At 30.0% G+C, this 17443-nt stretch overlaps 1 protein-coding gene and 1 pseudogene across 8 annotated transcripts; both read left to right on the top strand.

Moving 5' to 3' along the window:
- Positions 1–2245: 2245 nt before the first annotated feature.
- LOC127248252 (uncharacterized) lies at positions 2246–17254 on the top strand (annotated as a pseudogene).
- On the top strand, positions 12241–16595 carry LOC127248260 (uncharacterized). Of its 8 annotated transcripts, none has more exons than XM_051270519.1 (3): positions 12241–14835; positions 15454–16067; positions 16269–16595. In XM_051270519.1, exons 1-3 carry the CDS (start codon positions 12501–12503, stop codon positions 16371–16373), a joined length of 3054 nt encoding a protein of 1017 aa, XP_051126476.1. In that variant the 5' UTR covers positions 12241–12500; the 3' UTR covers positions 16374–16595. The 8 variants fall into 8 exon arrangements, with proteins under 8 accessions (XP_051126476.1, XP_051126477.1, XP_051126478.1 ...); XM_051270520.1 differs by having other exon boundaries at positions 15454–15669; positions 16072–16595; XM_051270521.1 differs by lacking the exon at positions 15454–16067 and having other exon boundaries at positions 12241–15032.
- Positions 17255–17443: the final 189 nt, after the last annotated feature.

Genomic DNA, 17443 nt, shown 5'->3' on the forward strand with positions numbered 1-17443 from the left:
AATTTTAAAAGATATTACTATAAAATTAAGAATTTATTATATATTTAATATTAAAATACTTAATTATCAATTAAAAGATTATTTTTATTATAATTACGTTTATATAATTTAATAAACAATTATGTAAAATAAATTTTAAAATAATTTTTAAAAAAAATCTGAGTAACCAAGTCCAACACAATTTGAATTGGACCGTGCCGGCCTACGAAGTTGTTTGGGAAATAGTTTTTTTGGCTTATTAATCAGCGTTAATTTATATGTTTGGTAAATTAATTTTTTAAACAGTTTTTTGGACAAAAAAAAATTAATTAATTTTTAAAAAGTGAATCTAAAGTTTTCAAAAATTTTAAACCAAAATGAACAAAATTAAATATTTTTCAAAAAAATAAATGTCTTTAATTGTCATTTTACGTATAAATAGTTAATGACAAACGATTGTTTTACCAAATACTTTAATAGAAATAGCTAATTAAATCTGTTAATCAAACCAGCTAATTGAATTATTTAACAGTTAATTGGATCAACGAACCGCTAAAACCTATCAGCTAATTGTCAAACATACTTGTAGACTTTAAGGCTCGATTTAAAATTGGAACTTACATGCTCGGTTACGGAATGAAAATGTGACGGACCAGCCTGATACAAAAAAATCGAGTCGGCATGAAATTATCATCTTTGTTTTTAAGTTCTTTTTTTTTTTCTTTTTTCTTTTTGTTATTCAACTTAAAATTTATTTATTTTTTTACAAAGTATTATATTTAGAATATTATTTGAACAAAAATTGATAATCAAATTCCAAAAAACACATAAAAGAGTATGTTTATTTTTTAAATATATTAATTTTAATTTTTGGTTTGAATATTTTAGTTTAGATGAAATAATTTATATGAGATAATAATATGTTTTTACAAAGAAATTGTAAAATTAAGCAATAAAAATATTACCAACCGAACATATAAAAAAAAACTAAGGGTTTGTTGTTTCTTTGAATGAGTTTGGAAAAATTTTGATTTGAATTTGATATTAAAATAATATTTTATGAAATATTTTATGAGAATAAAAAGTGTATTATTTTTTTTTTTTTTTGAAACCCAATAAAAATTTGGAATTTTGTGACAAAAGAAACAAATCCTACGTTTTTTAAGGGAACAATTCATATAAATATTACTAAAAAAATACAATATACACATATTAATAATCTCTCTCACAAAAGTCAGCAATATATATTACTTCATCCATCTCAATTCAAAATAGTATTTTTGTCATTTTCGTCTCTCTCACTTCAGAATATCTATTTTTATTTTATAAAAATTAATCATACAGTAAGATTAAAATATTTTTAACTAAAAACTACTCCCTCCATCCCAGATACCATGTCCAGATTGCCGTTTCTGTCCGTTCCACATACCATGTCACTTTTCTTTTTTAGAAAATGATTACACAGTTTAATCTCATTTTAAATTTTATTTTTTTTAAATTTTAGTTAAACTAATTAGTTATCTTAATCTTAATTTATAATTATTTATATTATAAAATAATTATTTTCACTAATACAATATTAATTATCTACTAATTACACCCCTCCTAAAATACCGTGTCTATAATGTAGCAGACACGGTATCTGGGACGAAGGGAGTATTATTTTTTAATTTATTATAGAATTCTAAAATCCTCTTTTATTTGGGATGGGAGAGTTTTTTTTTACATATTACTATATAATTTCTCACACCAAATATAAAAAAATATATTTATCCAAAAACATAAAATAAACAAACCCTAAATAAATAGACATTTCTTATATATCTATATCTATATCTATATATACTAAATAGTGATCCATATAAAACTATGACATACCATATTCAACATATATACTAAAAATCCGATATCCTCATTTCATGCATAAAATAAAGGATCAATATTCAATACAGGAAAACTTAATTAACATCCTAATATTCAATATAGGAATCAAAATCACATGACCATAAATACAATATAAATTAAAATTTCCATATCAATTTATGACCAAAATTCTATATAAGCAACACATAATCTTTCATCTATTCAAACATAGGTTTTTATTTGTTACATAATGTTGTCTCGGAGCGTTTCCCATGGATTCAACTTTGTCTTTCTTTGCCTCGTTTTCGCTGCCGCAAATGTTTTTTCCAGAGCCTTCGATTCAAAATTCAGCAACGTAAGATACTTAAAAAGTTCATTCACAAGCATCAAGAGGTCGGTCCCGATGGGCCCTAATCACGAGCCTCCACATTTCGAAATGAGTTCGCTTATAGGGACAAAAAAGTCAGTTCCAGAAGGACCAAACCCCGTAGAACCTCCCGAGTTGCCGTCATCTTTAAAATATGCGCAAAATTTGTTCGTTGGGATAAAAAGGTCGGTCCCGATGGGCCCTAATCACGAGCCTCCACATCATGACATGAGTTCACTCATAGGAACAAAAATATCAGTTCCAGAAGGACCAAACCCCGTAGAACCTCCTACTTTGCCTTCATCTTTAAAATATACGCAAAATTTATTTAATGAAATAAAGAGGTCAGTTCCAATGGGCCCTAATCATCAAGAACCTCCGCATCAAGAAATGAGTTCGTTGATAGGTAGGTACAAAATATTAGTTCATTCAGAGCCGAATCCCGAAGAGCCTCCGGAACGTCCACCACTTTTGGCGCATATGAATAATTAATTTGAATATTAAAAGTTATAAAAAAAATAATAATTTGAAATATATATATATATATACATTATGTTAGTAGGATATACTTCATGAATAAATATGAGTTTATAATTTGTATGACATCTACTGAAAGAATACTCACTAGACATTTTAATAATTTTATTTTTCCACTTACATTTTGATTGGATTATTTAATGTAATAATTCAAGTGAAATTATTATGATATTGCTTCTTACAAAATATTTTGATTGGATTATTTAATGTAATAATTCAAGTGAAATTATTATCATATTGCTTCTTACAAAATATAAATATATAAGAATTCATTTTATAAATGTGAAATTGAATGGGTTTGTTCACCTAATATATATATATTTTTTTGGCATAATTTTCGATATTATTAAAAATATATCTATTAAACATATTTATATGCTATAATTCAATACAAAATATTATTTACATTCAACGTATAATATCAAATATTATTTTTTTATATTACTAATATAATTCATCATATCTGAGGTAAAAAATACATCAACTAAAAATACAAAGTAAATAGATCTATAATGTTAAATATATTTAATTATTTTGAAATATTGGTAAAATATCTACTATTATGTTAATTTCATCCACAAGCATTTGACATTCCCTTATTGATTTACTAGGGTTAGAAATAGGCCCACCAGGCCTTTGGGCTAAATAGACTAGATCTGTTTTATAAAATTAAAGTACAGGGAGTTGTTAAAAGTTATATCTCTAAAGTTTAGACTTGATCTACTTTAAATTTTGACATGGTCTACGAGTCTATTTAAAAATTTGTATAATATTATACATATATTTTTAAACTTAATATTTGTAATAAATAAATACAATTATTTATTAATAAGTCCATTAAAAATAATTAATTTTTATATTTTTTATTGTCACCTAATATAATATTTTAAGAATTTTAAACAATTAAAAAAATAATATCGGTTTTAGTAAACCGGTCATGCGAAATCAGGTCTTATACAGGTCAGGTTGTAAGTTCTTGACAAGACGGTTGGCCTATTTTCACTCCTACTTACCAGTGCAATATTATTATAATTATATATATTATAATATATATATAATAATATATATAATTATAATAATAGTTTAACCAATATTTTGTACAATATTTTTTAATTAATTTTGAATAATATCTCATAATATTTATCTAATTTAATGTTTTGCAATAAGTCTTTTGTTACAATTATTTAAGTAATTTTCATCAATATTTCATAATATAATCATAGTTAATGTAATCGGTCAATAAAAGGAAAAAAATCAATTTTGGTCCTAATATAATAAAAATTTATCAATTTTGGTCACAATATAAAAAACTCATCAATTTTGGTCCCAATATAAAAAATTTATCAATTTTAGTCTCAATACAAACAATCTCAATCAATTATGGTCAAATTATAAACAATTTTAATCAATTTTGGTCCCACTGTTAAAAAATTAACGGAAATTGCTGACGTGGGCATGACGGAGGTGAAGTGACAGTTGACCTGGAAAGTACACGACCATGTACAATTATACACGACCATGTTGTTACATGGTCATTATATTTCAGTGTATAATTATACATGGCCATGTTGTTATACAACCATGTATAATTCTACACGGCCATGTTGTTACAGGACCATGTATATTTCAGTGTATAATTATACATAATCATGTTGTTATACGGCTATGTACAATTATACACGGCCATGTTGTTACATGACACTGTATATTTCAGTGTATAATTATACATGACCATGCTGTTACACGGCCATGTATAATTCTACACGGCCGTGTACCTTTTTGTTTCGGTCTAAAATTTTAATTTTTTGTTATATTTTTTTATTTTATTTTTTAATTTAGAATAGTTTATATAGTTAAAATGGGAAAAAAATCAATAATAATCATAATATAATTAAAATATATCAATTGTAGTTCAAATATAAGTATTTATCGAGTATGTTCTTTTGGAAGATTTTGTCTAAAATTCTACTATTTAGCAAAAAAATTTCTCTTATAAACATCCAATTAATGTATTAAAATAATTAATTATTTTTTAATACTACTATAATATACAAAATTAAAAAATAATTGTGTAATTGGATGTTTGTAAAAGAATTTTTTTTTATGAATAATAAAATTTTAGACAAAACATTTCAAATGAATATATCTTATAAATTTTTATATTTGAATTAAAATTGATCAATTTTAATTATATTATAATTACTATTGATTTTATCTATTTTAACTATATCAACTATTTTAAATTCAAAATATTTTTTTTTAAAAAAAATATAACAAAAAAATAAAATTTTAACTAAAATAGAATGTACATGGCCGTGTATAATTATACATGACCTTGTAATATGACCATGTATAATTATACACTGAAATATACATGGTCATGTAACAACATGGCTGTGTATAATTGTACATGGCCGTGTACTTTCCAGGTCGACTGCCACGTCACCTCCGTCATGTCCACGTCAGCAATTTCCGTTAGCTTTTTAACGGTGGGACCAAAATTGATTAAAATTGTTTATAATCGAACCAAAATTGATTGAAATTGTTTATAATCGAACCAAAATTGATTGAAATTGTTTATATTGAGACTAAAATTGATGAGTTTTCTTATATTGAGACCAAAATTGATTAAAATTGTTTACAATCGGATCAAAATTGATTGAAATTATTTATATTGAGTCTAAAATTGATAAGTTTTTTTATATTGAGACCAATATTGATAAATTTTGGTTATATTGGAACCAAAATTGATAAATTTTTTATATTTGAATAAAAATTAATAAATTTTGGTTATATTGAGACCAAAATTAATTTTTTAAGTAAACTTTATTTCCTTATACTAGTATAAGATAGCTTAGATAATGCATAAATTAATTAGTTTTTTATTTTTTTTTATTTTAATTAATCAATTAATAAATACTACTTTATAAAATAATAAATAGACATAGAGTTCCCAGCCTCTGCTCAGTACTAAACAATGATGTCCTTGTCCATATAAATTTTATCAATTAAATTTAATATATATTTATATTATTTATTCATTATCCATCAAATCAACACACATCAAAATTCCCCAAACCTCAACCAAACCCAAACACAGAAGAAACAACAAAATCCAAATTCATCTCAAAATTCAAATAAAAACCAAACTCAAATCCAACTTTCCCCAAACTCCTCTAAAGAAGCACACCCATGATAATGAATTATGATATAAATAATATTAATACATCTAAAGGTGAAACAAATATCAAAATAGACTTTTTTTCTTTTTAGCACAGTTTTTATTGAAAATATATTATTTTTTTTGATAAAATATTATATCAAAATACTATTTAAGTTAATTTCGATACGATGATAATAATATACTAATTTGACATCTTCGATATTTTTTAGATAGTAAAAAAAAAAATTCAACGAAAAAAATATAAATAAATAAATAAATGATCATTTATTTAATATATATATATATAATATGTACATATTTGTTTCGTGCCAAAATACTAAATTTGATATCAACATACCGAATCATCGGTATATATTAACATATCGAATACCAATTAAATAGTATATGGTAATTTTCATATACCAAAATACCTTAGTTTATAAAAAAAATTAAATTATATACTATTACTTAGTTTATAAAAAAAATTAAATTATATACTATTACCATAACAAAAAAAAGTTAATGATCTTATGTACTAAATCTTTTTGTATTTTTCCAATACAATTTATAAGGTATTTTGACATTTATATATGTTTCTACCGCTAGAAACATTCGAAAATTATTTTTGATACATAACGAAGATGATATTTTTATTTTTATGTTTTTTTTACTCCTGTGTTAATTCTTTTCATTTTTGACATATAGAATACATTGAAAGTAGAAAATAAAAAATAATTTATTTATGGATTCTCAATTTCAATCAAATAACAAAAATAAATATATTTCATTTTCTCAGTCAATAAAGCATCCCTAACAGTGATTTTAAAATAATAAAAAAAACTTTTAAAATAAATTTTATTTCCTTATACTAGTATAAGATAGTTTAAATAATGCATAAATTAATCAATTTTTTATTTTTATTTTTAATTAATCAATTAATAAATACTTTATAAAATAATAATAATAATAATAATAATAATAATAATAATAATAAAAAGTACTATAAAGAGAGAGAGAGCGTTCTCGGTCTCTGCTCAGTACTCGACAATGGTGTGATCTTTTTATACTGCAGGAATGAAGGCGACATCGAATGGTTCGCTTCCAATACCGGCTTCCTGTGGGAGATCGCTCCTCGTTTTCGTGCCATGGTCGTCTTTCCCGAGGTAATCCTGTTTCTGTTATGTATCTTTATTTCGCAAATTCGGATTGTGTAGGAATGAAATTTCGTACGGTTTCGTTGAATTGAAAATTTGTGCATCGCATATGTGTTTGTGGTAACATTACGCTTTCACACCCATTGGAAGAGAATATTTCCATTTTAGTTTCTTATTGATTGCAAACATACACTCAAGAAGCGGACATTGTAATGGCTGCTTGAGAGGTTATAAATAATTTCTTGTTACTGAGGAATTAGGGTAAAATTGGCAATGCTTTTGGTAAGATCAGAATGCTCTGTATTGACAGCATAGGTACTATGGAGAGTCGATGATGCCGTATGGCAGTAAGGAGGTGGCCTATAAGAATGTAACCACGCTAGCTCATTTAACAGCTGAGCAAGCCCTTGCTGATTTTGCTGTGTTGATCACTGACTAGAAGAGGAATTTGTCTGCCCAAGCTTGTCCTGTCGTGCTTTTTGGTGGATCATAAGGTGGAAGTATGTGCAATTCCTTTTCTGTTTTTCGGCTTTAGACTATAATTTACAGTCATTTGTTTTTTTATTTATTTTGTAAGTTTATTGCCTACATGATGAGTCTTTGACATAGTGTTGTCTGCGTGGATGAGGCTGAAGTATCCCCACATTGCGCCAGTGCTTCAATTTGAGGATGTTGTGCCTTCGGAGACATTTTACGATATTGTCTCTAATGGCTTCAGAGTATGCCTTTACTTTTGCTTGTTATATTTTTCTTAGATTTGAATAGGCTCTTCTTCTGGAGTACTGTTTGATTCTTTCCTCGGCAGCGTGAGAGTGTTAGCTGCTTTAATACTATAAAAGAATCATGGGATGCAATAGAAACCGAGGCACAGAAAAGTAATGGGCTTTCTTATTTGACTGAAGCTTTTGGTTTTTGCAGGTAAGGATGTATGAACTACATTTTCTAGTTCAAATCGTTTTCTTGAAATAAGTTCATTAGTACCTGGTTAGGAGGTTTCTTCGCTGTAGCTATCTTTGTGGAATTTGTGAATGAAGTTGAATTGGCAGGAAACTAAAGAGTGTTGATGATCTTTATGACTGGCTGGAGTCACTTATAGTTATTTGGCAATGGCAAACTATCCATACCTGTCGGACTTTCTAATGCCGTTGCCTGGAAATGAGGTTTGATTGTCTGTTTAGTTTGTTATTTGATATTCCATCATTATGACACCATTTGGTATGGGATCAAACAATATGTTTTTGTGCTTCCACCAAATATTTATGCTGACAAGTGCTTTCCAAGTTTTCGTTTTTGCTTCTAATTGCTTATAAATGTTGTGTTGTGAAGCTCCAAGCTAAAGCCTAGAGAGTAATGTACGTCCAACCCCTCGGACACTGCTGGGGTTTTGCATTTAACGAAAATACTAGTGAAAATATTTGGCATGGCTACCCCTAGCGTAGATCAATCCGATCGAATTGAGTCACCAGATTACTTTTTCTTGTGTGTGTGTGTGTTTTCATCTTCATTTCGGTACAATTAAAATAGTTTCTACCGGAAGCAGTGCTTACTTCTTGATTTTTATTTTTAAAAATTTTTTATTTTTATTTCTTCTTTAACCAATTTAATATGTACTAATTGGTTTCAACTAATACAACATGTTTTCTTGATTTTTTTTTTATATTTAAAGTTAGAAATTCCTTTGATCACAGAAATTATTTATTCTGTTTCAAACATCTACAGTTGATATATTTCTATTAAGGCTTTATTTGCTAACATTTTAATTATTCCATGGGATTCTTATTTTGAATTGCGAGGTTTTCGGAGGTAAGAGTAGAATGTAGAAGGATTCAGTGATGAAGCATTTTAAGTTTCCTCTAACCTTTCCAAGTGATAATTTAACAATTTTGAGTGAATGATTTAAGTGATTTTGAAAGATTTGTGAAATGGTGTTTTGGGTACATTGTTTTTTCCTTAACCATTACATAACGGGCAATGGTTTTAATAAACAATACGCTGTCTAATTGCTCACCAAAGCCTTTCTCTCGGTCAGGTATGTAGGAAGATTGATGAATTTCCCAATGGGACTGATGTCTTGAAGCACATATTTGCTGGAGTTAGCGATTATTACAATTACACTGGTAGAGTTGATTGCTTCGATGTGGATGATGACCCTCATGGTATGAGTGGGTGGAATTGGCAGGTGTGACTTTGCTAATGTTTTCTCACTTCATGTGCACATTCTTGTATAGCTTAAAAGTAATTGTTTGTTTAAATTTGTAGGCCTGCACCGAGATGGTAATGCCTATGTCTAGTAGCAGGAATGGTAGCATGTTTCCAACATACGACTATAACTACTCTTCCATGGTAGAGTGGTGTTTCGAGAGTTATCATGTCAAGCCCAGGCCTAACTGGATAACTACTGAATTTGGTGGACATGTATGTGCATATATATATATATATGTATATAATTATATGTGCTCTTCTAATGTGATTTTCGTTTTTAGCCAACATACCAGTGAATAGAGAAAATGACAAATGTCGAACACAAGGATTATATTGTTACTTTTTTAAGTACTATAGGCTAGAGTGTCACACGAGGGACTTCAAAAGTGATTAACCCTTCTTTTTTTTCTTTCAATTTTTTCAATAATAAAAGGATTCAAGAAAGTCCTGGGAAACTTTGGAAGCAAAATCATTTTCTCCAATGGGCTATTGGACCCGTGGAGCGGCGGCAGGTAAGATCTTTGCTGTTTATCTATGTATGTATAATAGTCATCGACTACTGATTCTTGACAAAACTGATTATATTGTAGCAGTGTTTTGGAGTCTGTATCCGAAACCATTGTAGCTCTTGTAACATAAAAAGGTAACTGCACTAGAACCAGATTTCAATCTTTGCTGCCCTAATTAAACATCATTATTTTGCTTTTATCGTTGTTTCAATAAATATTATGCAATAAAATAAATCTTCTGGTGAAATAGGAGTTTGAGAGGTGTCTTATCTCTATGCTTTTATGCATGTAGAGTTCAGTGGTGTATTTGAGTGTAATTATAAGTTTACACAGATGAACTTAGTAGTTTGGGTAGTTAGTAAGTGAGCTACTAACATTAAAGAGAGATTACGAGAGTTCAACATTTACGTTGTGTTGAAAGTTAAGTATAAGTTAAGTATCAGTATGTATGGTGTTTAATTATGTGCAAATTACATTCATATTATTGTCTTGGTTGGTTGGTAGGTGCCCATCACTTGGATTTGCATCCGGAAACTGCCGAGGATCCCGACTGGCTGCTGGAGCAGAGGGCCGTCGAAGTCAAGTTGATTCTTCAGCATATCGGTGGATTCAAATTTTAAGGTATGTTTGCTTCTATAATTTGAGAAAGTAGACATCATATTTAGCAAAAAAAAAATAAAAATGTGGCAATTTCAGGCTGATGTTACTCATTCCGACACGCAAAAAATAAGTGCATTTTTTGCGAGGGACAGAGTAATATCTTTTGGTTTGTCTTAGGTTGTTTTAAAATTCAAGCCTAATAGGCCCGGCCTGATTCTGGATTGGGCTTGAAAACCCAAACCAAGGCATGACCCGGTTTCAAATTATACCGGGCCAGGCCAGCCCACATTTTTTATATTAAGTTTTAATTAAATTTTGTGTTTTTTTTAATTAGAATATAAGTTATATTAGTCTAAATTGACATAGTTAGGAAAACATATGTTTATTGATAATTAAGAATTTTAAAAAAATTAATGCATACAAGTCCCGAGACGTAAACATGATTCTATTATTATATGCAAGAAGCTAAAACAAATGCAAAGCATACATGTAAAAGAAAAATAATGAAATTCTCCCTATTATATGTTCGGTGGATCATCCGACCATTCTCTCTCGTATGCATCTAAAAACATTTCAAATAGATATTAATATATGTGCTTAGGAAAGAACAAAATTATATTAAAACCACTTACCATGGATTTGAAATCGAGATTGAAGGATCTTTGCGGATCCCCTCGTCTCCACATAAGTTTTGCCTACAAATTAAAAACACTTAAAAATAAGTTAGTATAAAATATAGAAACAAAATAGAATGCATGCATGTCCCGGGACCGAAGTAAAAAAAATCTATTTCTACATGCAAAATGCTAAATTAAATTAAATGCATAAATGTAAAAGGAGAAGGACGAATTATTCCCTATGATGTATTCGGTCGTCCGATCATCCGGCCACTCCCTCTCGTATGCATCTAAAAAAATTTTAAAATAGATATTAGTATATATATTTATAGGAAAAAATAAAAAAATATTAAAACCATCATTTACCTTGGGTTTGAAATCGGGTTCGAATGATATTTGCGGATCCTCTCGTCTCCCGTAAGCTTTACCTACAAAATAAAAACACTTAAAAAACAAGTTAGTATAAAATTTAGGAACAAAATTAATGCATGCAAGTCCCGGGATATGCAAGAAAATAAAATAAATGATAAGCGTAAATTAAAAGAAAAAGTAGGAGATACTCCCTATTATGGGATATCCTTCGAGTTCGAAGGATATTCGCGGATCCTCTCGTCTCCCATAAGCTTTACCTACAAAATAAAAACACTTAAAAAAAAGTTAGTATAAAATTTAGGAACAAAATTAATGCATGCAAGTCCCGGGATATGCAAGAAAATAAAATAAATGGAAAGCGTAAATTAAAAGAAAAAGTAGGAGATACTCCCTATTATGGGATATCCTTCGAGTTCGAAGGATATTCGCGGATCCTCTCGTCTCCCATAAGCTTTACCTACAAAATAAAAACACTTAAAAAACAAGTTAGTATAAAATGTAGGAACAAAATGAATGCATGCAAGTCCCGGGAAATGCAAGAAAATAAAATAAATGGAAAGCGTAAATTAAAAGAAAAAGTAGGAGATACTCCCTATGATGGGATATCCTTCGAGTTCGAATGATATTCGCGGATCCTCTCGTCTCCCATAAGCTTTACCTACAAAATAAAAACATTTAAAAAACAAGTTAGTATAAAAATTTAGGAACAAAATTAATGCATGCAAGTCCCGGGATATGCAAGAAAATAAAATAAATGGAAAGCGTAAATTAAAAGAAAAAGTAGGAGATACTCCCTATGATGGGATATCCTTCGAGTTCGAAGGATATTCGCGGATCCTCTCGTCTCCCATAAGCTTTACCTACAAAATAAAAACATTTAACAAACAAGTTAGTATAAAAATTTAGGAACAAAATTAATGCATGCAAGTCCCGGGATATGCAAGAAAATAAAATAAATGGAAAGCGTAAATTAAAAGAAAAAGTAGGAGATACTCCCTATTATGGGATATCCTTCGAGTTCGAAGGATATTCGCGGATCCTCTCGTCTCCCATAAGCTTTACCTACAAAATAAAAACACTTAAAAAAAAGTTAGTATAAAATTTAGGAACAAAATTAATGCATGCAAGTCCCGGGATATGCAAGAAAATAAATTAAATGGAAAGCGTAAATTAAAAGAAAAAGTAGGAGATACTCCCTATGATGGGATATCCTTCGAGTTCGAAGGATATTCGCGGATCCTCTCGTCTCCCATAAGCTTTACCTACAAAATAAAAACCCTTAAAAAACAAGTTAGTATAAAATTTAGGAACAAAGTTGATGCATGCAAGTCCCGGGATATGCAAGAAAATAAAATAAATGGAAAGCGTAAATTAAAAGAAAAAGTAGGAGATACTCCCTATGATGGGATATCCTTCGAGTTCGAAGGATATTCGCGGATCCTCTCGTCTCCCATAAGCTTTACCTACAAAATAAAAACACTTAAAAAACAAGTTAGTATAAAATTTAGGAACAAAATTGATGCATGCAAGTCCCGGGATATGCAAGAAAATAAAACATATGAAAAGCGTAAATTAAAAGAAAAAGTAAGAGATACTCCCTATTATGGGATATCCTTCGAGTTCGAAGGATATTCGCCGATCCTCTCGTCTCCCATAAGCTTTACCTACAAAATAAAAACACTTAAAAAACAAGTTAGTATAAAATTTAGGAACAAAATTGATGCATGCAAGTCCCGGGATATGCAAGAAAATAAAACATATGAAAAGCGTAAATTAAAAGAAAAAGTAAGAGATACTCCCTATTATGGGATATCCTTCGAGTTCGAAGGATATTCGCCGATCCTCTCGTCTCCTATCCTCTCGTCTCCCATAAGCTTTACCTACAAAATAAAAACACTTAAAAAACAAGTTAGTATAAAATTTAGGAACAAAATTGATGCATGCAAGTCCCGGGATATGCAAGAAAATAAAACATATGAAAAGCGTAAATTAAAAGAAAAAGTAAGAGATACTCCCTATTATGGGATATCCTTCGAGTTCGAAGGATATTCGCCGATCCTCTCGTCTCCCATCCTCTCGTCTCCCATAAGCTTTACCTACAAAATAAAAACACTTAAAAAACAAGTTAGTATAAAATTTAGGAACAAAATTAATGCATGCAAGTCCCGGGATATGCAAGAAAATAAATTAAATGGAAAGCGTAAATTAAAAGAAAAAGTAGGAGATACTCCCTATGATGGGATATCCTTCGAGTTCGAAGGATATTCGCGGATCCTCTCGTCTCCCATAAGCTTTACCTACAAAATAAAAACCCTTAAAAAACAAGTTAGTATAAAATTTAGGAACAAAGTTGATGCATGCAAGTCCCGGGATATGCAAGAAAATAAAATAAATGGAAAGCGTAAATTAAAAGAAAAAGTAGGAGATACTCCCTATGATGGGATATCCTTCGAGTTCGAAGGATATTCGCGGATCCTCTCGTCTCCCATAAGCTTTACCTACAAAATAAAAACACTTAAAAAACAAGTTAGTATAAAATTTAGGAACAAAATTGATGCATGCAAGTCCCGGGATATGCAAGAAAATAAAACATATGAAAAGCGTAAATTAAAAGAAAAAGTAAGAGATACTCCCTATTATGGGATATCCTTCGAGTTCGAAGGATATTCGCCGATCCTTTCGTCTCCCATAAGCTTTACCTACAAAATAAAAACACTTAAAAAACAAGTTAGTATAAAATTTAGGAACAAAATTGATGCATGCAAGTCCCGGGATATGCAAGAAAATAAAACATATGAAAAGCGTAAATTAAAAGAAAAAGTAAGAGATACTCCCTATTATGGGATATCCTTCGAGTTCGAAGGATATTCGCCGATCCTCTCGTCTCCTATCCTCTCGTCTCCCATAAGCTTTACCTACAAAATAAAAACACTTAAAAAACAAGTTAGTATAAAATTTAGGAACAAAATTGATGCATGCAAGTCCCGGGATATGCAAGAAAATAAAACATATGAAAAGCGTAAATTAAAAGAAAAAGTAAGAGATACTCCCTATTATGGGATATCCTTCGAGTTCGAAGGATATTCGCCGATCCTCTCGTCTCCCATCCTCTCGTCTCCCATAAGCTTTACCTACAAAATAAAAACACTTAAAAAACAAGTTAGTATAAAATTTAGGAACAAAATTAATGCATGCAAGTCCCGGGATATGCAAGAAAATAAAATAAATGGAAAGCGTAAATTAAAAGAAAAAGTAGGAGATACTCCCTGTTATGGGATATCCTTCGAGTTCGAAGGATATTCGCCGATCCTCTCGTCTCCCATCCTCTCGTCTCCAATAAGCTTTACCTACAAAATAAAAACACTTAAAAAACAAGTTAGTATAAAATTTAGGAACAAAATTAATGCATGCAAGTCCCGGGATATGCAAGAAAATAAAATAAATTTAAAGCGTAAATTAAAAGAAAAAGTAGGTGATACTCCCTATTATGGGATATCCTTCGAGTTCGAAGGATATTCGCCGATCCTCTCGTCTCCCATAAGCTTTACCTACAAAATAAAAACACTTAAAAAACAAGTTAGTATAAAATTTAGGAACAAAATTAATGCATGCAAGTCCCGGGATATGCAAGAAAATAAAATAAATGGAAAGCGTAAATTAAAAGAAAAAGTAGGAGATACTCCATGTTATGGGATATCCTTCGAGTTCGAAGGATATTCGCCGATCCTCTCGTCTCCCATCCTCTCGTCTCCAATAAGCTTTACCTACAAAATAAAAACACTTAAAAAACAAGTTAGTATAAAATTTACGAACAAAATTAATGCATGCAAGTCCCGGGATATGCAAGAAAATAAAATAAATTTAAAGCGTAAATTAAAAGAAAAAGTAGGAGATACTCCCTGTTATGGGATATCCTTCGAGTTCGAAGGATATTCGCCGATCCTCTCGTCTCCCATAAGCTTTACCTACAAAATAAAAACACTTAAAAAACAAGTTAGTATAAAATTTAGGAACAAAATTAATGCATGCAAGTCCCGGGATATGCAAGAAAATAAAATAAATTGAAAGCGTAAATTAAAAGAAAAAGTAGGAGATACTCCCTGTTATGGGATATCCTTCGAGTTCGAAGGATATTCGCCGATCCTCTCGTCTCCCATCCTCTCGTCTCCAATAAGCTTTACCTACAAAATAAAAACACTTAAAAAACAAGTTAGTATAAAATTTAGGAACAAAATTAATGCATGCAAGTCCCGGGATATGCAAGAAAATAAAATAAATTTAAAGCGTAAATTAAAAGAAAAAGTAGGTGATACTCCCTATTATGGGATATCCTTTGAGTTCGAAGGATATTCGCCGATCCTCTCGTCTCCCATAAGCTTTACCTACAAAATAAAAACACTTAAAAAACAAGTTAGTATAAAATTTAGGAACAAAATTAATGCATGCAAGTCCCGGGATATGCAAGAAAATAAAATAAATTTAAAGCGTAAATTAAAAGAAAAAGTAGGAGATACTCCCTGTTATGGGATATCCTTCGAGTTCGAAGGATATTCGCCGATCCTCTCGTCTCCCATAAGCTTTACCTACAAAATAAAAACACTTAAAAAACAAGTTAGTATAAAATTTAGGAACAAAATTAATGCATGCAAGTCCCGGGATATGCAAGAAAATAAAATAAATGGAAAGCGTAAATTAAAAGAAAAAGTAGGAGATACTCCCTATGATGGGATATCCTTCGAGTTCGAAGGATATTCGCCGATCCTCTCGTCTCCCATAAGCTTTACCTACAAAATAAAAACACTTAAAAAACAAGTTAGTATAAAATTTAGGAACAAAATTAATGCATGCAAGTCCCGGGATATGCAAGAAAATAAAATAAATTTAAAGCGTAAATTAAAAGAAAAGGTAGGAGACACTCCCTGTTATAGGATATCCTTCGAGTTCGAAGGATATTCGCGGATCCTCGCGTTACCTTGTGCATCTAATAGCCTAGAACATAATGAACAATAATATATCAACAAGTTGAAGAATAATAATACCGAATAACTTAAGAAATTACATGATTTCAAATGAGGTATGTATGGTCTAATTAGTCAATCAAGATAAACAAACTTTCATATTAAAATCTTGAGTAATATATTAAATCACAAAAAGAAGAGATTGAAATTCAAATTACCATTTATGGTTTCCGGAACAGCCAAAGCAGCTTCTTGATCTTAAAACAGGAAGGATCGATCGATGCAAAATGATAAGCAATCGTAAGAACTCAAACTCGCAGTACATGGAGAATTAAAAGAATCAGAAATGACTCACCAAGATTGCTTCGATCGAGATCCAAGAACACTTGACCCTCGCCCTGTCCTGTAAGCAGCCCCACCCCCACCTCTTCGTAATTCATTCCTCCCCACCCCTGCCTTGCCCTGCTCCAAGGCCAACTCGTACCCCACCCCTGCCTCTTTGTAATTCATTCCTCCCCACCCCACCCCCCCTGCCTGCTCCAAGGCCAACTCGTACCCCACCCCCACCTCTTCGTAATTCATTCCTCCCCCACCCCACCTCTGCCCTGCTCCAAGACCAACTTGTACCCCATTGCATTGCAGCCCCTCCATCCAAATCATGAATATTTATAATATATAGCTTAACGGCTACTTACCTTATTTAGTTTTTTTAAATTTATTTGAAAACTTATCTTATTTAATTATAATAACGGCTACTTACCTTATTTAGTTTTTTTAAATTTATTTGAAAACTTACCTTATTTAATTTAATAACGGCTACTTACCTTATTTAGCTTTTTTAAATTTATTTGAAAACTTACCTTATTTAAATCTAATAACGGCTACTTACCTTATTTAAATCTAATAACGGCTACTTACCTTATTTAACTTTTTTAAAATTTATTTGAAAACTTACCTTATTTTAACTTTTTTAAAATTTATTTGAAAAGTTACCTTATTTAAAATCTCTTACCATAATTTTAATTTTTTTAAAATTTATTTGAAAACTTACCTTATTTAACTTTTTTAAAAATTTATTTGAAAATTTACCCTATTCAAAATCTCTTACCATAATTTTAACAT

The sequence above is a fragment of the Andrographis paniculata genome, unplaced genomic scaffold, assembly GCF_009805555.1.
Source record: "Andrographis paniculata isolate CXL003 unplaced genomic scaffold, ASM980555v1 Contig33END, whole genome shotgun sequence".
In the NCBI taxonomy this organism is placed as follows: Eukaryota; Viridiplantae; Streptophyta; class Magnoliopsida; order Lamiales; family Acanthaceae; genus Andrographis; species Andrographis paniculata.